Source organism: Coregonus clupeaformis, chromosome 6 (genome assembly GCF_020615455.1).
Source record: "Coregonus clupeaformis isolate EN_2021a chromosome 6, ASM2061545v1, whole genome shotgun sequence".
Classification (NCBI taxonomy): domain Eukaryota; kingdom Metazoa; phylum Chordata; class Actinopteri; order Salmoniformes; family Salmonidae; genus Coregonus; species Coregonus clupeaformis.
In genome coordinates this window covers 31,806,108-31,832,510 of record NC_059197.1, presented here as the reverse complement: position 1 = coordinate 31,832,510, position 26,403 = coordinate 31,806,108, and the positions used below count along the sequence as shown (strand labels likewise).

General features: G+C 44.8%; 1 protein-coding gene across 1 annotated transcript; it reads right to left on the bottom strand.

Annotated features, from left to right (window-relative positions):
* Nucleotides 1-1,328: 1,328 nt before the first annotated feature.
* Nucleotides 1,329-25,735, bottom strand: LOC121567833 (galectin-4). Its single transcript, XM_041878153.2, has 9 exons — nucleotides 25,595-25,735; nucleotides 21,605-21,693; nucleotides 19,248-19,452; nucleotides 10,764-10,877; nucleotides 10,016-10,045; nucleotides 6,762-6,803; nucleotides 4,953-5,041; nucleotides 2,627-2,792; nucleotides 1,329-2,220 (listed from the first exon to the last, which is right to left on the bottom strand). Exons 1-9 carry the CDS (start codon nucleotides 25,634-25,636, stop codon nucleotides 2,074-2,076), a joined length of 924 nt encoding a protein of 307 aa, XP_041734087.2. The 5' UTR covers nucleotides 25,637-25,735; the 3' UTR covers nucleotides 1,329-2,073.
* Between the last annotated feature and the right edge of the window lie 668 nt (nucleotides 25,736-26,403).

The window sequence follows — 26,403 nt, the reverse complement described above, 5'->3', positions numbered from 1 at the left end:
CCCTGTCTCAATCTGTCTCACCCGGTCTCACCCAGTCTCACCCTGTCTTACCCGTTCTCAATCTGTCTCACCCGGTCTCACCCAGTCTCACCCTGTCTCACCCAGTCTCACCCTGTCTCACCCTGTCTCACCCTGTCTCACCCAGTCTCACCCTGTCTCACCCTGTCTCACCCTGTCTCGGCCTGTTGTGTTTTATGTTGTGAGTGGAAGAGAAAGGGAAAAGCAACAGGTCAGCAGGTCAGCAGGTCAACAGGTCAGCAGGTCAACTGAAGCTGCTGTCAAGCATACATAACATTGAGGTCATTGTTTGCTAAATTAAAGCAATGGACTATAGCTATTGATAGTTCAATTCTGAAAGCAAACCAAATTCCAATTCCACATTTTTCTCATTGAAAAGCATGGAATTGGAATGTTAGTGTACTTCCTATATTGACTGGAATATAAATGGAATTGACCCCAACCCTGATTGATAAGTTCACGTAGGACCAGTAAGATATAGGATGTAACCTTATGTTGGTTTAACCCATAGCTACCGGAGGATCACTATGGCTACCTGATAGTCACTATGGCTACCGGAGGATCACTATGGCTACCTGATAGTCACTATGGCTACCTGATAGTCACTATGGCTACCTGAGGGTCACACCACACTCGATCCTTCTCAACGTAGTTGTGGCTCAAAGCACAGTGTTGCTGTTACACCATTTTGTTTATACGTGTGTATTCGATTTTGTTTTATGTATAAGACCTTTGCACTAATATTAACGTGTCCTTTTATATCATTATTGTCTTTTGGTTTTTTATGTATTTTTAGGCTTATTATCTTTTTTTGTTTTAATGTAATTTCCATGTATTCTTGGGGCTCTATTCAATCCGCATTGTGGAAGTATCAGTTTTTAGCGGAGACCGCATTCACAGTAAACGATGCATATGTCGGCTCGTTTTGGAAATGACCTTTCAATTTCTAATCGCGGAATCTTTCCAGATTAAATAGAGCCCTTGGTGGGCCTTGCTTGTGGCCTTGGTGGGCCTTGGTGGGCCTGTTGAGAGCCTGCGATGAAATCTGTACGTCAGTAACCGTTTTCAAATTGTGTTCATATCAACCTTATCAATGCAACGGTCTGCATGGACCACAAAGCACGACGTCAGACGGATTTATCATAGTAGGATGAATATTTTCTAGCATTTTATCAACATGTTGTTCAGCGCCAGTAAAAGACTCGATGTACATGATCCTACACCAGCTTTGGTACTTTACATTCTAACTCAATGCACAGGTAGACAGCTGGTACAGTAGTGTGTATTAGAATGAAAACATTTGAATAATGTTTTCCCATCCATGTATTCTTTATTCCAATGTGCTGTTCAGTACACCACAACACAGATACATTAGGCTCAGTTATGCATACGGTGATGTCATTTTCCCACAACAATGTTATGAATGAGTTAAACTTATTTTTCACCATGTGAATTTGTAAATACATTTTTTTTACAACTAACCAAAATTGGAATTGGAAAATATTAAGACAAAAGAAAAGTGGACTTTGTAACTACGATATATAGCGATATTCCCCCAAGGTATGATATGGAACATCCCCTTTCCTGATATACAGAGTCTTAGAATATCATACAGTCATAACTTTACAATGTGCCTTCATTCCAGAGAGCCAGTATTCTGTGATCTGATTGGTTTCCATTTAATCTAATTGGTTTAAATGTTGCTCGTTGGTTTCCATGTATCTGATTGGGAGGTGAAGAATGTGATGACAGTCACATATTATTGTCACTTCTGTGGTTTTTAAAACAGATTTTTATACTTATTTTGTATGAAATAAATGTGTACAGTGCATTCCTTACACCACTGTGTGGATCCTGTCTGCCTGTTGCAGTACATGAAATAAGGAGTAACAGATGGCTTTGGTATTTATTTTATTAACATAGTTTGATTACTTTGATTCTCTCTCTTAGGATCTAATTAACATCTAATAATGGTCGGATTACAGAAGCACAATGTTGAATCATGGTGTGTGTAGTATTGTGTGTGTGTGTGTGTAGTATTGTGTGTGTGTTGGCTCAGAAGTGTACGTATGAGATCTGCACGTCTCCCTCCAGCTCCAGGGTGTCTATCTCACTGAAATTCTGGAAGCGGTGGGAGAAGTCACAGAAGTGCTGCCCGTTCACAAACACCTTGAACCGCTGGTTCCCACAACGGATAGACATCTGAGAGGCAGAGAGAGAGAGGCAGAGAGAGAGAGAGGCAGAGAGAGAGAGAGGCAGAGAGAGACAGAGAGAGAGACAGAGAGAGAGAGAGAGAGAGAGAGAGAGAGACAGAGAGACAGAGAGACAGAGAGAGAGAGAGAGAGAGAGAGAGAGAGAGCAGAGAGAGAGAAATAATCATAAAAACAGAGCCCATAGAGACTTGATGAGGAATGAGTGTGATGACAAACAGAAAGGACACTTATCTGACTTTGAACTTGTATTTGATATATGTCCACAGACATGGTCTGCATCCGAAATGGCACCCTACTCCATACATCGTGCACCCCATAGGTCCTAGTCAAAAGTAGTTCACTGTATAGGGAATAGGGTAACATTTTGGACACAGACCTGTTCCTTGTGTACTCACGTCAAAGTACTGTCCCTCCTGGAAGGGGTTGATGCTGATCTCTCTCTCCTCCGTCTCCCAGCTCCCACCAATCAAACTGTTTCTCACCACCTCTCCCTCCTGTAGACGAGGGTTGATGTGGAACACTATGTCCCGCGAGCCGCCCACCATAAAGTTTATAGAGAACCTGCAACACGCAGAAACCCACCACAAAGTTATTAATGTTGAACCTGCAACACACAGAACCCCACCACAAAGTTATTAATGTTGAACCTGCAACACACAGGAGGGGAGAGTGGGGTAAGTTGAGCCGCCCTTGTTTCTGGCAAACCATACACAAAATGTATCATGTGACCAAATATTTAGGAAGAGGTGATCATTTCATGGAGTCTGAAAGAAGAAACCACATGGAAAAAGCGGTAAGCAAGTTGGGTCCCAACAGTCAAATTAATGTGTGTTAGAGGTTTCATGGTGGTTGTATCTAAACCAAAGTAGATCGTTTTAACATTGTTTTATACATCCGTTGGGGTCTCTATAAGCTACAATAGGAGGTCCTAACCCTAGCATGAAAGTAGCTGTGTGGGCTAATAAAGTCAAAATGTTTGCCTTGGGGTAAGTTGAGCCAATGGCCACCGTACCCCAATACAAATTATGATTACATTTAGTCAGTTGTATGCATAATGCGGTCGATTCCGACTCGAGTTAAGTCCACGTAAATGGAAAAGTATTTCAATTTCTATGCACTTTTCTCTCTATGCGTATTTTGACCTTGAATTTAAGCATCAGAACAGCATGCTATTCACCCGCTATTCGTTTGGGGCTGGAGATCGAATAAATGAAGGTGTGGCAGAGGTGTGTCTACAGACACACCATATTCTGACCTAATTCCCTCATAATTCACCACCTTCACGTGAGGAATCCATGAATAACGTCTAGTTCCAAGACTGGTTCCAAGTTGAAAAAACATCTACTTTATTTTTTCAGATAAAAATAACATAATTCTCCACTCTTCGTACTGTAATTTACAACTTGATAACAGCTATTTATAAGAGCTAGGTAAATCTATTTGGATAAGGGAATTGTAAACATACTGTAAATTACACTTGTTTTAGATCTATTTTATAATCGCTGGAGACAAATGTGAAACCAGTCATATGTCAGCAAACTGAAGCATATCAACTGCGTCCCCCACAATAAAATGTATGAAATGCGTTGCCGTAATGCAGAATTTAAATCGTACAGCCTTTTAACTTGCAGCGATGGGCTTGAATGTCTTAAGTTAGAGATATCTGTTTTTTTTGCATGGGCTGCGTCTCAATCCACCGCATCCGCCGATGTCGGCCTTCCTCATCTGCGGTGGAAGGTGACCAAGCTACAGCGGTGTTTGTCAGACCATGAAACGTCCAGAAAATCAGTCTTCTCACAAAAACGTCTGTAGCGTACGAACGGTTTGGCTTATTCCTTATGATTTATTAAGAGACTAGTTGATGACAAGGACAAGTCTCTGAATGTCCTTGAGTGGCCCAGCCAGAGCCCGAACTTGAACCCGATCTAACATCTCTAGAGAGACCTGAAAATAGCTGTGCAGCAACGCTCCCCATCCAACCTGACAGAGCTTGAGAGGATCTGCAGAGAAGAATGGGAGAAACTCCTCAAATACAGGTGTGCCAAGCTTGTAGCGTCAAACCCCAGAAGATTCGAGGCTGTAATCGCTGCCAAAGGTACTTCAACCAAGTACTGAGTAAAGGGTCTGAATACTAATGCAAATGTCATATTTCCGTTTTTTATTTGTAATGTGTTATGGGTATGCTTGTCATCGGCAAGGACTAGGGAGCTTTTTTTTTATATAAAAAAGAAACTGAATAGAGCTAAGCAAAGGCAAAATCCTAGAGAAAAACTTGGTTAATTCTGCTATCCAACAGACACAGCAGGACAATTACCAAAAACTCAAGGCCAAATATACACTAGAGTTGCTTACCAAGGTGATGTTGAATGTTCCTGAGTGGCATAGTTACAGTTTGGGTTAGGGGTTAGGGGATAGGGGTTGGGTGGTTAGGGTTAGGGGTTAGGGGTTGGGGGTTAGGGGATAGAGGTTAGGGGTTAGGGATAGGGGTAGGGTTAGGGGTTAGGGGTTAGGGTTAGGGGATAGGGGTTAGGGGTTAGGGGTTAGGGGATAGGGGTTAGGGTTAGGGATAGGGATAGGGTTAGGGGTTAGGGGGATAGGGGATAGGGGTTAGGGGTTAGGGGATAGGGGTTAGGGGATAGGGGTTAGGGGTTAGGGGTTAGGGGTTAGGGGATAGGGGTTAGGGGTTAGGGGATAGGGGATAGGGGTTAGCGTACTACAGACCTGTTAGCTCCTAGAGGCACCAAGCCTCTGATGACGATGGTCTTCTTAAGACACATCCCTCCTGGAATCATGCTGGAGTACGGGACAGGCTGAGACACACAGGACAGGAGTCAGTTCACTGACAGAATGTAGTGTATACTGTATATACAGTGGGGAGAACAAGTATTTGATACACTGCCGATTTTGCAGGTTTTCCTACTTACAAAGCATGTAGAGGTCTGTAATTCTTATCATAGGTATACTTCAACTGTGTGAGATGGAATCTAAAACAAAAATCCAGAAAATCACATTGTATGATTTTTAAGTAAGTAATTTGCATTTTATTGCATGACATAAGTATTTGATACATCAGAAAAGCAGAACTTAATATTTGGTACAGAAACCTTTGATTGCAATTACAGAGATCATACGTTTCCTGTAGGTCTTGACCAGGTTTGCACACACTGCAGCAGGGATTTTGGCCCACTCCTCCATACAGACCTTCTCCAGATCCTTCAGGTTTCGGGGCTGTCACTGGGCAATACGGACTTTCAGCTCCCTCCAAAGATTTTCTATTGGGTTCAGGTCTGGAGACTGGCTAGGCCACTCCAGGACCTTGAGATGCTTCTTACGGAGCCACTCCTTAGTTGCCCTGGCTGTGAGTTTCAGGTCGTTGTCATGCTGGAAGACCCAGCCACGACCCATCTTCAATGCTCTTACTGTGGGAAGGAGGTTGTTGGCCAAGATCTCGCGATACATGGCCCCATCCATCCTCCCCTCAATACGGTGCAGTCGTCCTGTCCCCTTTGCAGAAAAGCATCCCCAAAGAATGGTGTTTCCACCTCCATGCTTCACGGTTGGGATGGTGTTCTTGGGGTTGTACTCATCCTTCTTCTTCCTCCAAACACGGCGAGTGGAGTTTAGACCAAAAAGCTCTATTTTTGTCTCATCAGACCACATGACCATCTCCCATTCCTCCTCTAGATCATTCAAATGGTCATTGGCAAACTTCAGACGAGCCTGGACATGCGCTGGCTTGAGCAGGGGGATATTGCGTGCGCTGCAGGATTTTAATCCATGACGGCGTAGTGTGTTACTAATTGTTTTCTTTGAGACTGTGGTCCCAGCTCTCTTCAGGTCATTGACCAGGTCCTGCCGTGTAGTTCTGGGCTGATCCCTCACCTTCCTCATGATCATTGTTGCCCCACAAGGTGAGATCTTGCATGGAGCCCCAGACCGAGTGTGATTGACCGTCATCTTGAACTTCTTCCATTTTCTGATAATTGCGCCAACAGTTGTTGCCTTCTCACCAAGCTGCTTGCCTATTGTCCTGTAGCCCGTCCCAGCCTTGTGCAGGTCTACAATTTTATCCCTGATGTCCTTACACAGCTCTCTGGTCTTGGCCATTGTGGAGAGTTTGGAGTCTGTTTGATTGAGTGTGTGGACAGGTGTCTTTTATACAGGTAACGAGTTCAAACAGGTGCAGTTAATACAGGTAATGAGTGGAGAACAGGAGGGCTTCTTAAAGAAAAACTAACAGGTCTGTGAGAGCCAGAATTCTTACTGGTTGGTAGGTGATCAAATACTTATGTCATGCAATAAAATGCAAATTAAAAACGTAAAAATCCTACAATGTGATTTTCTGGATTTTTGTTTTAGATTTCGTCTCTCACAGTTGAAGTGTATCTAAGATAAAAAATTACAGACCTCTACATGCTTTGTAAGTAGGAAAACCTGCAAAATCGGCAGTGTATCAAATACTTGTTCTCCCCACTGTCTGTATACTTAGGACAAAACAAATCCATCCTGACTCACAGAGATGTTACTTACAGGGTTGTATATTGGCTGTCCATCCATGACCGGCAGGTTTGACTGTGGGTGAGACAGAGTGAAGTGTTAGAGAACAGAACAGGGGCAGCAGTAGTAGTGACCCCATACCACCCTGTGGGTATCCTCCACCCTGTGGGTATCCACCACCCTGTGGGTATCCACCACCCTGTGGGTATCCACCACCCTGTGGGTATCCTCCACCCTGTGGGTATCCTCCACCCTGTGGGTATCCTCCACCCTGTGGGTATCCTCCACCCTGTGGGTATCCACCACCCTGTGGGTATCCTCCACCCTGTGGGTATCCACCACCCTGTGGGTATCCACCACCCTGTGGGTATCCTCCACCCTGTGGGTATCCTCATGCCTCCACCCTGTGGGTATCCTCCACCCTGTGGGTATCCACCACCCTGTGGGTATCCTCCACCCTGTGGGTATCCTCATGCCACCACCCTGTGGGTATCCACCACCCTGTGGGTATCCTCCACCCTGTGGGTATCCTCCACCCTGTGGGTATCCTCCACCCTGTGGGTATCCTCCACCCTGTGGGTATCCTCCACCCTGTGGGTATCCTCCACCCTGTGGGTATCCACCACCCTGTGGGTATCCTCCACCCTGTGGGTATCCACCACCCTGTGGGTATCCTCCACCCTGTGGGTATCCACCACCCTGTGGGTATCCTCATGCCACCACCCTGTGGGTATCCTCCACCCTGTGGGTATCCTCCACCCTGTGGGTATCCTCCACCCTGTGGGTATCCTCCACCCTGTGGGTATCCTCCACCCTGTGGGTATCCACCACCCTGTGGGTATCCTCATGCCTCCACCCTGTGGGTATCCTCCACCCTGTGGGTATCCACCACCCTGTGGGTATCCTCATGCCTCCACCCTGTGGGTATCCTCCACCCTGTGGGTATCCACCACCCTGTGGGTATCCACCACCCTGTGGGTATCCTCCACCCTGTGGGTATCCTCCACCCTGTGGGTATCCTCACCCACCCTGTGGGTATCCTCCACCCTGTGGGTATCCCAACCACCCTGTGGGTATCCTCATGCCTCCACCCTGTGGGTATCCTCCACCCTGTGGGTATCCACCACCCTGTGGGTATCCACCACCCTGTGGGTATCCTCCACCCTGTGGGTATCCTCCACCCTGTGGGTATCCTCCACCCTGTGGGTATCCTCATGCCTCCACCCTGTGGGTATCCTCCACCCTGTGGGTATCCACCACCCTGTGGGTATCCTCCACCCTGTGGGTATCCTCCACCCTGTGGGTATCCACCACCCTGTGGGTATCCTCCACCCTGTGGGTATCCTCCACCCTGTGGGTATCCTCCACCCTGTGGGTATCCTCCACCCTGTGGGTATCCTCCACCCTGTGGGTATCCTCCACCCTGTGGGTATCCTCATGCCACCACCCTGTGGGTATCCTCATGCCACCACCCTGTGGGTATCCACCACCCTGTGGGTATCCTCATGCCACCACCCTGTGGGTATCCACCACCCTGTGGGTATCCTCATGCCACCACCCTGTGGGTATCCTCATGCCACCACCCTGTGGGTATCCTCATGCCACCACCCTGTGGGTATCCTCCACCCTGTGGGTATCCCCCACCCTGTGGGTATCCTCCACCCTGTGGGTATCCTCCCCCACCCTGTGGGTATCCTCCACCCTGTGGGTATCCTCCACCCTGTGGGTATCCTCCACCCTGTGGGTATCCTCCACCCTGTGGGTATCCACCACCCTGTGGGTATCCTCCACCCTGTGGGTATCCACCACCCTGTGGGTATCCTCATGCCACCACCCTGTGGGTATCCTCATGCCACCACCCTGTGGGTATCCTCCACCCTGTGGGTATCCTCCACCCTGTGGGTATCCTCCACCCTGTGGGTATCCTCCACCCTGTGGGTATCCTCATGCCACCACCCTGTGGGTATCCACCACCCTGTGGGTATCCTACCACCCTGTGGGTATCCTCCACCCTGTGGGTATCCTACCACCCTGTGGGTATCCTCCACCCTGTGGGTATCCACCACCCTGTGGGTATCCACCACCCTGTGGGTATCCACCACCCTGTGGGTATCCACCACCCTGTGGGTATCCACCACCCTGTGGGTATCCACCACCCTGTGGGTATCCTCCACCCTGTGGGTATCCACCACCCTGTGGGTATCCACCACCCTGTGGGTATCCTCCACCCTGTGGGTATCCACCACCCTGTGGGTATCCTCCACCCTGTGGGTATCCACCACCCTGTGGGTATCCTCCACCCTGTGGGTATCCACCACCCTGTGGGTATCCTCCACCCTGTGGGTATCCTCCACCCTGTGGGTATCCTCATGCCACCACCCTGTGGGTATCCCCCTCCACCCTGTGGGTATCCACCACCCTGTGGGTATCCTCATGCCACCACCCTGTGGGTATCCTCCACCCTGTGGGTATCCACCACCCTGTGGGTATCCTCATGCCACCACCCTGTGGGTATCCTCCACCCTGTGGGTATCCACCACCCTGTGGGTATCCTCCACCCTGTGGGTATCCTCCACCCTGTGGGTATCCACCACCCTGTGGGTATCCTCATGCCACCACCCTGTGGGTATCCTCCACCCTGTGGGTATCCACCACCCTGTGGGTATCCTCCACCCTGTGGGTATCCTCCACCCTGTGGGTATCCTCCCCCACCCTGTGGGTATCCCAGCCACCACCCTGTGGGTATCCTCCACCCTGTGGGTATCCTCCACCCTGTGGGTATCCACCACACCTGTGGGTATCCTCCACCCTGTGGGTATCCTCCACCCTGTGGGTATCCACCAACCTGTGGGTATCCTCCACCCTGTGGGTATCCTCATGCCACCACCCTGTGGGTATCCTCATGCCACCTGGGTATCCAGCTTGATACAACAAGATATCACAACCCTCTGATTCTGGTATTTTTTTATTTATTGTGAAGCATATAGCCTATCAACATTTATACATAAAAAAAAAAAAGTATTTTAGCAGATGCTCTTATCCAGAGCGACTTACAGTTAGTGAGTGCATACATTTTTCTTTCTTCATAACGAACCCACAACCCTGGCGTTGCAAGCGCCATGCTCTACCAACTGAGCTACACGGGACCAACGTGCTGGGGACCTGGTCAAATGTCTAACATTGCCATCTAAATGTAAGGATCCCCCTGTCTGATAAGCATTGACAGGAGGGAACACAAATCCATTTAATGGCATTTGTTGAAACAGACACACCAACTACCAACTTACCCCGATTTCATCGCCAGCAGGATATCCTCCCTGTTGATGGTGGGAAACACACCAAATGTTATCCAGAGTTTATGACACACTAAGACACAGACTCATGAGTATATATCTCAATGTACAGTTACGCCACAATTCATGAATTCCACCTTTTTTAATTTCCTCCTGTCTCATCCCATGTTTTCGTTGCAACTGCCACCCGAAGCTTTGAACCAAAGAATTAACATACAAATGACAGACGATAAAGCAATTATCTTCTCTGTAGGATTTGGGAAGGGTACGCTGACCCTAGATTTGTGGGCAACAGAAGGCAACTTCTACCCTGAAATGTGTTAACATACTGCTCCCTCCCCCTATTCCCTCCCCTAGCCCCAAGCCCCTATCCCCTACCCCAGCCCTATGCCCCAGCCTCATGCCCCAGCCCCAGCCCCAGCCCCCTGCCCTATCCCCTACCCCAGCCCAATGCCCCAGCCCCCTGCCCTATCCCCTACCCCAGCCCCCTGCACCAGCCCCTATCCCCTACCCCTGCCCCCCTACCCGTGCTCCCCTACCCCCTTGCCCCTGCTCCCTACCCCCTGCTCCCTACCCCCTGCTCCCTGCCCCCTTGCTCCCTACCCCACTACCCCTACCTCCCTGCCCCCTGCCCCTACCCCCCCTACCCCCCTGCCCCTGCCCCCCTGCCCCTGCTCCCTACCCTCATGCAACAGCCCCTTGTCCCTACCACCCTGCTCCTACCCCCCTGCCCCAGTCTCACCCCGATGACGGTGATGGTCTGGATGGAAACGTCGCCGCCTATCTGCAGGGCATTGACACTCTCAACTGGAATACGGTAGTTGAACACATGAAGGTCTTGCCCGTTCACGGTTACCTATGACAGAAAAACACATCAGCTCATGTGACCATACACAACTATGGTCTAACCCTGACCTAATTCAACAGGGACCCCTTATGTGATAGCAAATTCATCAGGGACCCCTTTTGTGATAGCAAATTCATCAGGGACCCCTTATGTGATAGCAAATTCATCAGGGACCCCTTTTGTGATAGCAAATTCATCAGGGACCCCTTATGTGATAGCAAATTCATCAGGGACCCCTTTTGTGATAGCAAATTCATCAGGGACCCCTTCCAAATCAGAACACAACTTAAGTGAGATAAAAATAGCATACAAGGAGTTTTACTATGACTTTGGCAGTGCATGGCCGAACGAACAAAGTCTCGGGCCCTGGGAAATAAAATTATAAAGGCCAGCCTATTGGCATCGGAGAGAACATTTTGCAGTTCAAGCTAATTTCCTGCAATCCTACATATTTTGTCATGGGGTAGAGAGAAGTATTGAGTTTAAAAATGTATAATTGGTGGAATACTGTGGATACCAATATCCCTCAGAGCCTCCCAGGCCCATGTTGCCCAGGGTTAAGAACAAAAATTGTAGATGAATAATGTTAGATTGTATTGTATTACACCCTGTAAACTTATTTCACGGATCCCTTGGTCAAAAAATGGGTTTAATCTGTTATTAGTTTTATTCATTAAAAACATCAAATAAATAAAAAAATCTTTATATTTTGAGATCTGGCCGCTGACCCCCCGCTGACCCCTGTCATAGAGGATAGAACAGCAAATGTAAACCAAACATTATTTTGGCCTCAATTCAATCAAATGCATTATGGTGTTTATTGCAGTAAATTGTTGACCATGCATGGTCAAATAAAATCTAACAGTATCGATCTCTATATACAAACCCCCCTATATAACTATATATTACACAACCCCCCTATATAACTATATATTACACAACCCCCCTATATAACTACATATTACACAACCCCCCTATATAACTATATATTACACAACCCCCCTATATAACTATATATTACACAACCCCCCATATAACTACCGTATTTTCCGCACTATAAGGCGCACCGGATTATAAGGCGCACCTTCAATGAATGGCCTATTTTAGAACTGTTTTCATATCTAGGGCGCACCGGATTATAAGGCGCATAGAATAGAAGATACTGAAGTCAAACGTTTGACTGGGGTTGCATTATGCATCCACTAGATGGAGCTGTGCTAAAGGGAATGTCAACAAAACAGTCAGATAAAGTCAAACTTTATTAAGCGTTCTGACAACTCCGTTCACTCCCATGGTAACGTTGTTCAAACGTTAATGTGCATATTAACAATATCTCCCAGCCTTGCTCACTCTTCTCCCAAACGTGGAGGGGAACTTTTCCCTGATTCAGTAAACACGTAGTAAAAGAAACAGTCTGATACCACTAAATCAAACGTTAGTGCATAACTCAACATTGTTCAGTTACGTATAACACGTAAAGCTTTCCCCGTCCACGAATCCCTCGAATTCTTCTTCTTCAGTGTCCGAATTGAACGGAAACTCCTGTTTAGTCTTCTTTACTTGGCGCAGGTCATCTTCTTGCTTCCTCCACTTCCGTACCATTGATTCATTAATGTTGAATTCTCTCGCTGCTGCTCTATTCCCATATTCTACTGCGTGACCGACAGCCTTGAGTTTGAACTCTGCGTCGTAAGCGTGTCTCTTGAAAGGTGCCATTTTGGGGTCTTTATACACACACACAAGTGGTGTGGGACTGTGAGTAAGCACAGTACCGGTGTTTACTGACTACGGTAGCCGTAATGCTGCAAGCGGTGCGGCTTTGTAGTTTACCAGTCGTACTGAAACATTTCATTATTATTAAATTGTTTTTATTGGTTTTTCATGCTGAAACATTTTGACAGAGCGCCTTGAGCGCCGTGTACAACCAGTATGGATCAACCAATTAACCAATTGATCCATATATAAAGCGCTCCGGATTATAAGGCGCACTGTCATTTTTTGAGAAAATTAAAGGCTTTTAAGTGCGCCTTATAGTGCGGAAAATACGGTATATATTACACAACCCCCCTATATACAGTGGGGAGAACAAGTATTTGATACACTGCCGATTTTGCAGGTTTTCCTACTTACAAAGCATGTAGAGGTCTGTAATTTTTATCATAGGTACACTTCAACTGTGAGAGAAGGAATCTAAAACAAAAATCCAGAAAATCACATTGTATGATTTTTAAGTAATTAATTAGCATTTTATTGCATGACATAAGTATTTGATCACCTACCAACCAGTAAGAATTCCGGCTCTCACAGACCTGTTAGTTTTTCTTTAAGAAGCCCTCCTGTTCTCCACTCATTACCTGTATTAACTGCACCTGTTTGAACTCGTTACCTGTATAAAAGACACATGTCCACACACTCAATCAAACAGACTCCAACCTCTCCGCAATGGCCAAGACCAGAGAGCTGTGTAAGGACATCAGGGTAAAAATTGTAGACCTGCACAAGGCTGGGATGCGCTACAGGACAATAGGCAAGCAGCTTGGTGAGAAGGCAACAACTGTTGGCACAATTATTAGAAAATGGAAGAAGTTCAAGATGACGGTCAATCACCCTCGGTCTGGGGCTCCATGCAAGATCTCACCTCGTGGGGCATCAATGACCATGAGGAAGGTGAGGGATCAGCCCAGAACTACACGGCAGGACCTGGTCAATGACCTGAAGAGATCTGGGACCACAGTCTCAAAGAAAACCATTAGTAACACACTACGCCGTCATGGATTAAAATGCTGCAGCGCACGCAAGGTCCCCCTGCTCAAGCCAGCGCATGTCCAGGCCCGTCTGAAGTTTGCCAATGACCATCTGGATGATCCAGAGGAGGAATGGGAGAAGGTCATGTGGTCTGATGAGACAAAAATATATATTTTTGGTCTAAACTCCACTCGCCGTGTTTGGAGGAAGAAGAAAGATGAGTACAACCCCAAGAACACCATCCCAACCGTAAAGCATGGAGGTGGAAAAATCATTCTTTGGGGATGCTTTTCTGCAAAGGGGACAGGACGACTGCACCGTATTGAGGGGAGGATGGAAGGGGCCATGTATCGCGAGATCTTGGCCAACAACCTCCTTCCCTCAGTAAGAGCATTGAAGATGGGTCATGGCTGGGTCTTCCAGCATGACAACGACCCGAAACACACAGCCAGGGCAACTAAGGAGTGGCTCCGTAAGAAGCATCTCAAGGTCCTGGAGTGGCCTAGCCAGTCTCCAGACCTGAACCCAATAGAAAATCTTTGGAGGGAGCTGAAAGTCCGTATTGCCCAGCGACAGCCCCGAAACCTGAAGGATCTGGAGAAGGTCTGTATGGAGGAATGGGCCAAAATCCCTGTGCAAACCTGGTCAAGACCTAGAGGAAAAGTATGATCTCTGTAATTGCAAACAAAGGTTTCTGTACCAAATATTAAGTTCTGCTTTTCTGATGTATCAAATACTTGTCATGCAATAAAATGCAAATTAATTACTTTAAAATCATACAATGTGATTTTCTGGATTTTTGTTTTAGATTCCGTCTCTCACAGTTGAAGTGTACCTATGATAAAAATTACAGACCTCTACATTCTTTGTAAGTAGGAAAACCTGCAAAATCGGCAGTGTATCAAATACTTGTTCTCCCCACTGTATATGCCTATATCTACATGTATATTTATACATTGTTAATCATGGTCAAATAATATATCTTGGTTGACGACTATGACCGTCTACATATCTCTATATATTGATTTACCTGAACTGACTCTTCACACCTCAGCATACAGTCATCCACACACACATCAAACTGTTGCTACCAGACTCTACAGACGTACAGTCATGCAATGTAGAAAATAGTTTTAAAAAATTAAGAAAAACCCTTGAATGTGTAGGTGTGTCCAAACTTTGGACTGGTAGTGTATACAGTTGAAGTCGGAAATGTACATACACATAGGTTGGAGTCATTAAAACTTGTTTTAAGAGAGAGAGGGAGGGAGCAGACAGATGTTGCTCCACACTGCCACGCGTTGGTCAGACAACAACGTCCTCCGTCCCCAGGCATGTTAACGTGGTATATAGATAGGGCGATTGTGGCTGTAATTCTGAAACAAGCTGGCTGGAGCTGTACCCGGGGCTATTCTTCAGAGGTAAACAAGAGTGTAGCAGCACTAACCCCACCTCACACACACACACACACACACACACACACACATAAACATACACACACACACACACACACACACCTTCCCTATACCCCTCGCTCTCCATACTTATTATCTCTCCCTCAGTTCCTCTCGTTTTACGCTCAGTGTTTTTCTCTCTCCTCTTTGTCACTGCGAGTTGAGACATGATGTGAGAGAGATGAAGGGGAACAACAACAGGGACAATATCAGGATGTGCGTTGCGTGTCTTTGTGTAATACGACTCTGTATTTACTGGTAACAAACACCCACCCACACACACACACACACACACACATACAGTTGAAGTCGGAAGTTTACAAACACGTAGGTTGGAGTCATTCAAACTTGTTTTTCAACCACTCCACAAATGTCTTGTTAACAAACTATAGTTTTGGCAAGTCGGTTAGGACATCTACTTCGTGTATGACACAAGTAATTTTTCCAATAATTGTTTACAGACAGATTATTTCACTTATAATTCACTGTATCACAATTCCAGTGGGTCAGAAGTTGACTGTGCCTTTAAACAGCTTGGAAAATTCCAGTAAATTATGTCATGGAAGCTTCTGATAGGCTAATTCACATAATTTGAGTCAATCGGAGGTGTACCTGTGGATGTATTTCAAGGCCTACCTTCAAACTCAGTGCCTCTTCGCTTGACATCATGGGAAAATCAAAAGAAATCAGCCAAGACCTCAGAAAATAAATTGTAGACCTCCACAAGTCTGGTTCATCCTTGGGAGCAATTTTCAAACGCCTGAAGGTACCACGTTCACAAATACATCCACAGGTAGACCTCCAATTGACTCAAATGATGTCAATTAGCCTATCAGAAGCACAGTCAACTTAGTGTATGTAAAATTCTGATCCACAGGAATTGTGATACAGTGAATTATAAGTGAAATAATCTGTCTGTAAACAATTGTTGGAAAGATTACTTGTGTCATGCACAAAGTAGATGTCCTAACCGACTTGCCAAAACTATAGTTTGTTAACAAGAAATGTGTGGAGTGGTTGAAAAACAAGTTTTAATGACTCCAACCTAAGTGTATGTAAACTTCCGACTTCAACTGTATATACTTTACTTGTTAATGATCTTGTCAATGCTTTAGACACTAAAATGAAATGTACTGCTTTGTTTGCGGACTTGTCAAAAGATTGATACTGTTGATCGTGTTATTTTATTGAATAAAGTTGTCCTCAACAGGCCTGAGCTCTGACACCTGTTCATAGTTTCATGATTATCTTAGTGACAGAACTCAGGCCATCGTGATGGATGGGGTTAAGTCTGAATTTATACCCTCAGGGGTTGATTTTGGGACCTGTTCTCTTCACTATTTATACAAACACCATTGGTCAGTCTGTTATTTTTTAAATGTATTAATCTATATGCAGATGATACCGTTATGTATGCTATTGCCTCGACTGTTGATCTGTCAAAACTACAGTCAGGTTTTATAGCTTTTAGAGGAGTTCCTTGCTGATTTAAAACTTGTGCTTCATACGGGCAAAACAAAATACATGTTGTTTTTAAACTCTCGTAAGATTGTTTCAGATGAACTACATGTTCACTCGTTTCCGCATATTAATACTAAGGTTTAAAAAAAAAAACATATAGATGATCTGGTTAAGAAGCTAAGATTTAAAGTCGTTTTTTTTCTACAGAATCAGATCGTGCCTTTCTCTAAGCAGCAGGAAGGAAATTATTCAGTCAACCTTTTTATCTGTTCTTGATTATGTTGATAGTATTTATCAAAGTGCAGCTGCTACTATATAGTGTTGAATGTGTATTTTATATTGTGTTGTTATGGATGCATTCGGTCTCAATGTCTTCCCTGTCAAAATAAAGGTTAAATAAATACAAATGAAAAAGTATCTATATCAATACAGTTTATATCTATACAGTATCAATAACTGTACCTATACAGTATCTATCTCTATAAAATATCTATGTCTATACAGTAACTATCTCTATACATATACAGTATCTATATAGTATCTATATCCATATCTATACAGTATCTATATATATAGTATCAATATCTATACAGTATTTATATCTGTACGGTATCAATATCTATACAATATCTATATATATATATATATATATATATATATATATATATATATATATATATATATATATATATATATATATACAGTATGAATATCTATAAAGTATCTATATCTATACAGTATCTATATCTATATATATATAAATATAATCTATATACAGTATCTATATCTATACAGTATCTATATATACATTATCTATAACTATATCTATACAGAATCTATATACTGTATATCATCTCTATAGAGTATCTATATCTATACAGTATCTATAACTATATCTATACAGAATCTATAAAGTATATATATCTACAGTGCCTACGTTACAGCCTTATTCTAAAATTGATTAAATAAAACAATTTCCTCAGCAATCACACACAATACCCCATAATGACAAAGCGAAAACAAGTTTTTAGAAATACCTTATTTACATAAGTATTCAGAGCCTTTGCTATGAGACTCAAAATTGAGCTTAGGTGCATCCTGTTTCCATTGATCATCCTTGAGATGTTTCTACAACTTCATTGGAGTCCACCTGTGGTAAATTCAATTGATTGGACATGATTTGGAAAGGCACACACCTGTCTATATAAGGTCCCACAGTTGACAGTGCATGTCAGAGCAAAAACCAAGCCATGAGGTCGAAGGAATTGTCCGTAGTGCTCAGAGACAGGATTGTGTCGAGCCACAAATCTGGGGAAGGGTACCAAAACATTTCTGCAGCATTGAAGGTCCCCAAGAACACAGTGGCCTCCATCATTCTTAAATGGAAGAAGTTTGGAACCACCAAGACACTTCCTAGAGGCTGGCCGCCCGGCCAAACGGAGCAATCGGGGAGAAGGGCCTTGGTCAGGGAGGTGACCAATAACCCGATGGTCACTCTGACAGAGCTCCAGAGTTCCTCTGTGGAGATGGGAGAACCTTCCAGAAGGACAACCATCTCTGCAGCACTCCACCAATCAGGCCTGTATGGTAGAGGGGCCAGACAGAAGCCAGTCCTCAGTAAAAGGCACCTCACAGCCCACTTGGAGTTTGCCAAAGGGCACCTAAAGACTCGCAGACCATGAGAAACAAGATTCTCTGGTCTGATGAAACCAAGATTGAACTCTTTGGCCTGAATGCCAAGCGTCACATCTGGAGGAAACCTAGCACCATCCCTACAGTGAAGCATGGTGGTGGCTGCATCATGCTGTTGGGATGTTTTTCAGTGGCAGGGACTGGGAGACTAATCAGGATCGAGGCGAAGATGAACAGAGCAAAGTACAGAGAGATCCTTGATGAAAACCTGCTCCAGAGCGCTCAGGACCTCAGACTAGAGTGAAGGTTCAACTTCCAACATGACAACGACCCTAAGCACACAGCCAAGACAACGCAGGAGTGGCTTCGGGACAAGTCTCTTAATGTCCTTGAGTGGCCCTGCCAGAGCCCGGACTTGAACCCGATCTAAAATCTCTGGAGAGACCTGAAAATAGCTGTGCAGCGATGCCCCATCCAACCTGACAGAGCTTGAGAGGATCTGCAGAGAAGAATGGGAGAAACTCCCCAAATACAGGTGTGCCAAGCTTGTAGCGTCATTCCCAAGAAAACCTGAGGCTGTAATCGCAAAAAAAGTACTGAGTAAAGGGACTGAATACTTATGTAAATGTAATATTTACGTTTTTTTTAAAATATATAAATTAGCAAACGTTTCTAAAAAAACAGTTTTTGCTTTGTCATTATAGGGTATTGTGTGGATTGATGAGGGAAAAAAACTATTTAATCAATTTTAGAATAAGGTCTGAATACTTTCCGAAGGCACTGAAAACCTTTGAATGAGTAGGTGTTCTAAAACTTTTGACTGGTACTGTATATCTACACAGCATCTATATCTATCTCTATACAGTATCTACATCTATACATTATTTATATCTATATCCATACACAATCTATATCTATCTCTATACAGTATCTATATCTCTATACAGTATCTATATCTATCTCTATACAGTATCTATATCTATACAGAATCTATAGCTACATCTATATCTATACAGTATCTTTATCTATATCCATACAGTATCTATATCTATACAGTATCTATATCTATATAGTATCTATATCTGACCTGGTAACCCTCCTGTTTGATGATGATGACCATCTCGAAGGCGTCTCCCTTGCTAAAAGGCATGTTGTGGGTCTCCTCCTCTGAACCCCATTCCCCTTCCTGGCAGCTGTTGAACACCACCTTGTCCCAGCTGTCGAAGCGAGGGCTGAAGTGAAAGCCGACATCACTGCCCTCAGATTCTCCACACTGCAGATTAATGTGGAAGCTAGAGGGGGTGTTGGAGAGGACATAGAATGAACAGAGCGGACACAAGTAACACCGGTAGCGTCTGGAGTTGTTTCTTACCATTTGAGCTGACCAGACCAAACTCCAGAGCCCTAGTTATGTAAGGGATAAACGGCAACGCTCTGTTCATTACTTCGGACGACGCTGGGCCAATTGTGCACCGCCCTATGAGACTCACGGTCACAGCCGATTGTGACACAGCCTGGGATCGAACACGGGTCGGTAGTGACGCCTCAAGCCCTGCGATGCAGTGCCTTAGACCGCTGCGCCACTCGGTCTGTAGTGACGCCTCAAGCCCTGCGATGCAGTGCCTTAGACCGCTGCGCCACTCGGTCTGTAGTGACGCCTCAAGCCCTGCGATGCAGTGCCTTAGACCGCTGCGCCACTCGGTCTGTAGTGACGCCTCAAGCCCTGCGATGCAGTGCCTTAGACCGCTGCGCCACTCGGGAGGCCCTAGAATGCTACTTCTATGAGGTGTCTCGTATATGTGTCCCAGAGACAGCAAACTGTCAGGTATTTCTGGTTTTATACAATGGGGGTAGTTTGGAATTCCATGATAATGTCACGATCGTCATAATGATTGGACCAAGGCTCAGCGTGATATGCGTACATCTTTTTAATAGTGTACTGGCAACACGATACAAAATACAAAACAACCAAACGAAACGTGAAGTCCTCGGTTAACAACACAAACCAACACGGAACAAGATCCCACAAAACACAAGTGCACAACAGGCTGCCTAAGTATGGTTCCCAATCAGAGACAACAAGCAACAGCTGATTCACGTTGCCTCTGATTGAGAACCACCCCGGCCAACATAGAAACACATAACCTAGAACAGAACATAGAAAACGAAACATAGACACTACACAAAGAAACTAACACCCTGGCTTGACATACAAGAGTCCCCAGAGCCAGGGCGTGACAGGTAATTAAGTGATAATGCCAGAGAAGCCGGTGTTTGGAGGATATGTGTGTTGTTAGGCCCGAAACGAAGAAAAACTGTGCCAACATATCCTCCAAACACCAGCTTCGAGGGCATTTTCCCCTTTATACAGCGGGTTACCAACATATTAAAATAATTGACGTTATTTTGATGAATTTATTTATACTATTTCATCATTCCACGAGATATAGTCCCGACACAAATCTAGGGTTGCTACCCAAGCTGGCTGGTCGTTCGATCTACCGGTTCGATTGCCAGAGACGTGACCCAGTTGTTAAGTCTTTTCATTCTAAATCTATGGACACGACCCAGTCGTTCGTTCTAAATGTACCGTTGCCATACTGGCTGGCAACGTTCTTATCCCTTGTCTGCTAGCTAGCCAACTTTGGTTAACACAGTCACTTCAAACAGACAGAATAACAGCAAAGTAGCTGCATTTGCGTTTGTTTAAGATGTTTTCTAGTGATTTTGGGGGGATAATAACATCCATAACAATGAGCTAGTGACATGCGATTTCGCCTGGCATACAACATTTGCTCTCTCGCCAAGCCCCTGTTCAACTACACAGCTAACACAATCACTTCAAACTGAAGATGGAATGACAGCAAGCTAGCTGCATTTCGTATTTTTCCTTTGACATTTCTTTGTATATAGCCATACAAATTATGCTGATTCATGATTTCGACTGGCTGAGAAAAGCTGCCAGCCCGTCTGTCTCGTCCCGACTCCTGACACGTTCATTACCATAGGATAGCTGGAGTTCTAATTGCTATATACATTTTTTTTTGCAAACGTCGGAGAGACACACAGCAATGTTGTTACAAATATCCGCTGTTGAAAACTAAATGTTAGTCTAAAAGAAATGGGAGATAATGTCTAGATGCTTTTTACAGTGTAGATCTAGTATATAAATTGCCTGGTTGGGCTGATGAGACAGTGGATTGGGCAGTCAGATGGAACAGAGTAAACAGGCATTTTAACATAATAGATTTAGCCGGTGGTAACTTGTGGAATAGACACCGCCTGGAATCCGGTTTTAACCAATCAGCATCCAGGATTAGACCCACCTGTTGTATAAATATGTGTGTATAAATGTGTAAACAAAATTCCCTTGTTGTCGCCCTTCAAACGTTACAATCTGATATGTGTAACATTCTTCCAATCCTCAGAGGCTGTGAGTCTCACCTGGTGATCTTGTGGGGGATGACTCCCTGGATGTAAACAGCCATCCCTGATCTCAGTCCGCCGTAGATCGGCCCCACATAGGGGATACACTGCACACAACACACAGTGATAACAATTCAACAACTATACACAAGTATAGATGCAAGGCAGTCTGGGAAATAGTAAACGTTAAACAACTATACACAAGTATAGATGCAAGGCAGTCTGGGAAATAGTAAACGTTAAACAACTATACACAAGTATAGATGCAAGGCAGTCTGGGAAGTAAAAACAACTATACACAAGTAGAGATGCAGTCTGGGAACTTTTCCTGTTAAATGTAATGTCAAAATGTTGATATCTGCCTAAATAGAATCTGCCCAAAAGTAATTATTTATCATGAGAGGGCCATAAACAATAACTAGTAATGCTTATACTGGCAGAAAGATTATAACCTCACCTTTCTGATAAAAATAGTTATAAATGAAATTGTTGAGGTGTAGTCACTTTTGAGGACACAAGCTCAAGTACACAGTACAAATATGATAAAAATGTAACCTATAGGAGCTGGTTAGGCTGTTTTCATGTTATCCAGAGTGTTGGTGACTGTAACTGTGCTGCTGGCAACAATTTAATTACGCTTTTTTACCAACGTTTACTGAAACCAGCCATATTCAACGGGTGTTGAGCATTCGTAAATTCATTAGTTAATATTCTGCGCTCTGGCACACTCAGTCGAGAGTGTTCTGAAATCAGAGTAGATAGCCAGAACAAAATTACGAACGCACCCTCAATTAACAATGTCCATTGAGAACGCACAGCGACTATACCACTTAGCTAAGCTAAGAATGACGTGAATAATCAAGTCAATAAACGTTGGGGAGTTAGTTAGATAGCATATAGTTAATATACTGGCAAGTGCTATGTATTAGTAGCCAACTAACGTTAAGTAGCTACCTAACATACCGGTACACATACTGCTGTAATTTTTACATTTACATTTACATTTACGTCATTTAGCAGACGCTCTTATCCAGAGCGACTTACAAATTGGTGCATTCACCCTATAGCCAGTGGGATAACCACTTTACAATTTTTTTATTTTTATTTTTATTTTCTGTATTTTGTTTTTTGTATTTATTTATTTTTTTTGGGGGGGGGGGGGATAGAAGGATTACTTTATCCTATCCCAGGTATTCCTTAAAGAGGTGGGGTTTCAAATGTCTCCGGAAGGTGGTGAGTGACTCCGCTGTCCTGGCGTCGTGAGGGAGCTTGTTCCACCATTGGGGTGCCAGAGCAGCGAACAGTTTTGACTGGGATGAGCGGGAACTATGCTTCCGCAGAGGAAGGGGAGCCAGCAGGCCAGAGGTGGATGAATGCAATGCCCTCGTTTGGGTGTAGGGACTGATCAGAGCCTGAAGGTACAGAGGTGCCGTTCCCCTCACAGCTCCATAGGCAAGCACCATGGTCTTGTAACAGATGCGAGCTTCAACTGGAAGCCAGTGGAGTGTGCGGAGGAGCGGGGTGACGTGAGAGAACTTGGGAAGGTTGAACACCAGACGGGCTGCGGCATTCTGGATGAGTTGTAGGGGTTTAATGGCACAGGCAGGGAGCCCAGCCAACAGCGAGTTGCAGTAATCCAGACGGGAGATGACAAGTGCCTGGATTAGGACCTGTGCCGCTTCCTGTGTAAGGCAGGGTCGTACTCTCCGAATGTTGTAGAGCATGAACCTGCAGGATCGGGTCACCGCCTTGATGTTAGCGGAGAACGACAGGGTGTTGTCCAGGGTCACGCCAAGGCTCTTCGCACTCTGGGAGGAGGACACAACGGAGTTGTCAACCGTGATGGCGAGATCATGGAACGGGCAGTCCTTCCCCGGGAGGAAGAGCAGCTCTGTCTTGCCAAGGTTCAGCTTGAGGTGGTGATCCGTCATCCATACTGATATGTCTGCCAGACATGCAGAGATGCGATTCGCCACCTGGTTATCAGAAGGCGGTTCATAAGGATAGCGTAGCTAACAAATTGTCAGCCAACATAACGTGTAGTTTATTTGAAAAGTCATTACTTTATTACATTGCTCAACATTTTCTTAACATTTGTCATAATTAGATTAAGCAATAAATTTGTATCCGCTCTCGTCGGACTTCAGCTGAATATTTTCCGCCATTTTCTTCAAATCTGAAAATATTGTGAAGCTACGCCCATTTTCTGAAAAATTCGATTATGGGCCCTAAAAGCACGGAAACAATATCCACTGCTTGTAAACTTCGTATTTTGGCGAATGTAGTACGACATCCGGGAACGTTTGGCATACTAACTATATCCATACTATGACCAATAAGCATATTACATACTAAATTTACGTCACAAATAGTACGTTTAGTGCGGCTAGTATGAGTATTAGAACACAGCTAAGGTGTCCTTGGATGAATGTCAACAAGATGCATAACCAACATTGTTATGTACATTCTTGGGCTAGCCCCCACCCTTCTGAACATCGTACAGGGCTGTAGCCTGGCTTCCTGAACTCATTAGGAACTGGCCTTTCATCTCATATAGATATCCGTCTATGACAAACAGAAAGTGTTTTTTGTTTAAAATCTATGAATTATTTTAGATTACTTTGATAAAGTTGGCTATAAATTGATCGCTGAATATGCTAGAGCAACGAAACCACTCTCTCCTGCTGCACTAGGATCGAAGGATCAAAGATGGTGGATTTTAAATGAAGATAGTCGACTCAGGCCGTCCATTGACTTTGTGGGCGTTTTCTCTCGCGCATGAGCATGCTTTTCTGCATAAACTCACGGTTCCACCATAATTTCTGGCATGCTCACGCCAGAGAGGGAACAGCTGGCTCTGGTCTACTTATTATTGTCCCCTCCCCGCTCGCCCCGCACTGACCAGAAACAATGAGCCAGTGAGATGTCTCGCTCCGGGGCACCGGTGGGGGCAATAAATAGACCAGGGAGCCGGATGTCTCGCTCTGGGGCACCGGCGAGGGCAATAAATAGACCAGGGAGCCGGATGTCTCGCTCTGGGGCACCGGTGGGGGCAATAAATAGACCAGGGAGCCGGATGTCTCGCTCCGGGGCACCGGCGGGGGCAATAAATAGACCAGGGAGCCGGATGTCTCGCTCTGGGGCACCGGTGGGGGCAATAAATAGACCAGGGAGCCGGATGTCTCGCTTCCTCTTCCATCTCTGTTATGATCACGGCAGATAAACTGGATATAATTATGAGATGCTTATGTCTCTGCCGTAACAATGGGATTCGTTGTCCACAGAGCGGAACGGCGGGCTGTCAAGCTCCCGATTGGTGGATACATCTCGCTATTTGAATACGTTTTTTGAGCGATGTTGACGTCAACCGCATGTATTCAATGGAGAGTGAGATTCTATGCTGGCCTCATGAATATGCATACACGTCTCGAATTCCACAGATTGATTTATAAGCGCAAATGTTGGTTGGAACCTGTACCAGAACCGCTACAGAACCGAGTTGATATTGTAGTGTCTGAAGAATTATGACTTTGGTAACGTTTTCAAGTGGAACCTGAGAGGATGTTTATTCTGTTTTAGATGGAGCAGTTTTAGAGGGACACCCCATAGAACAGAAGAAGTCTGTTGTGTGGGGACAGGGGATTGGTCTGTAGGGGAACACCCATATCAGATTACATAGAATATATACCACAGTTAGGACAGAGGAGAAGCAGAATAATCATATTAGAGATGGGGCGATTATTCTCCGGGTATCTGCAGGTATCTGTAAATCGACGCTGTAACCCTTTGTTATGAATAAACCTTATGATGAAAATACAGCGTCAGCGGTTCTCCTTGGTCATCACAGCATAATTAGCAACGTTTACTCGACACAACAATATCCAAGAGGGTACGTAGAGTAAAAGTTTGAAGTAAAGTAAATGAAGAGTGGTAGATGAAGATAATATCTATAATATCTATATTATCTATAATATCTATATACACTAGACAAGGAGACATGCTACTCACAGGGTTGTAGACGGGCTGGTAGCCAGGTGGAGCAACGAACATGATGGCTGTCACTCAGAGATCCACAGACAGACAGACAGAGAAACGGGTGGACGGAGAGATGGAGGAGAGGAGAGTCAGAGAGAACACGAAACCGTCGCTGCTGACGGCTAGTCTTATAGGGACAGAGGACCATGGGAGGGGAGGCGCTCGTTAGAGGGGCTGGTTAAACGGGTTAGACAGGGTTAGAGACAGAGCTGGGAGTGGGGCAGGGCCCATACTTTCATACCTGGACTAGAATACGTTGTTGCCTGGAGCTATCAAACTGGTAATGCGATGTACAGTGGGGAAAAAAAGTATTTAGTCAGCCACCAATTGTGCAAGTTCTCCCACTTAAAAAGATGAGAGAGGCCTGTAATTTTCATCATAGGTACACGTCAACTATGACAGACAAATTGAGAAAAACTAATCCAGAAAATCACATTGTAGGATTTTATGAATTTATTTGCAAATTATGGTGGAAAATAAGTATTTGGTCACCTACAAACAAGCAAGATTTCTGGCTCTCACAGACCTGTAACTTCTTCTTTAAGAGGCTCCTCTGTCCTCCACTCGTTACCTGTATTAATGGCACCTGTTTGAACTTGTTATCAGTATAAAAGACACCTGTCCACAACCTCAAACAGTCACACTCCAAACTCCACTATGGCCAAGACCAAAGAGCTGTCAAAGGACACCAGAAACAAAATTGTAGACCTGCACCAGGCTGGGAAGACTGAATCTGCAATAGGTAAGCAGCTTGGTTTGAAGAAATCAACTGTGGGAGCAAT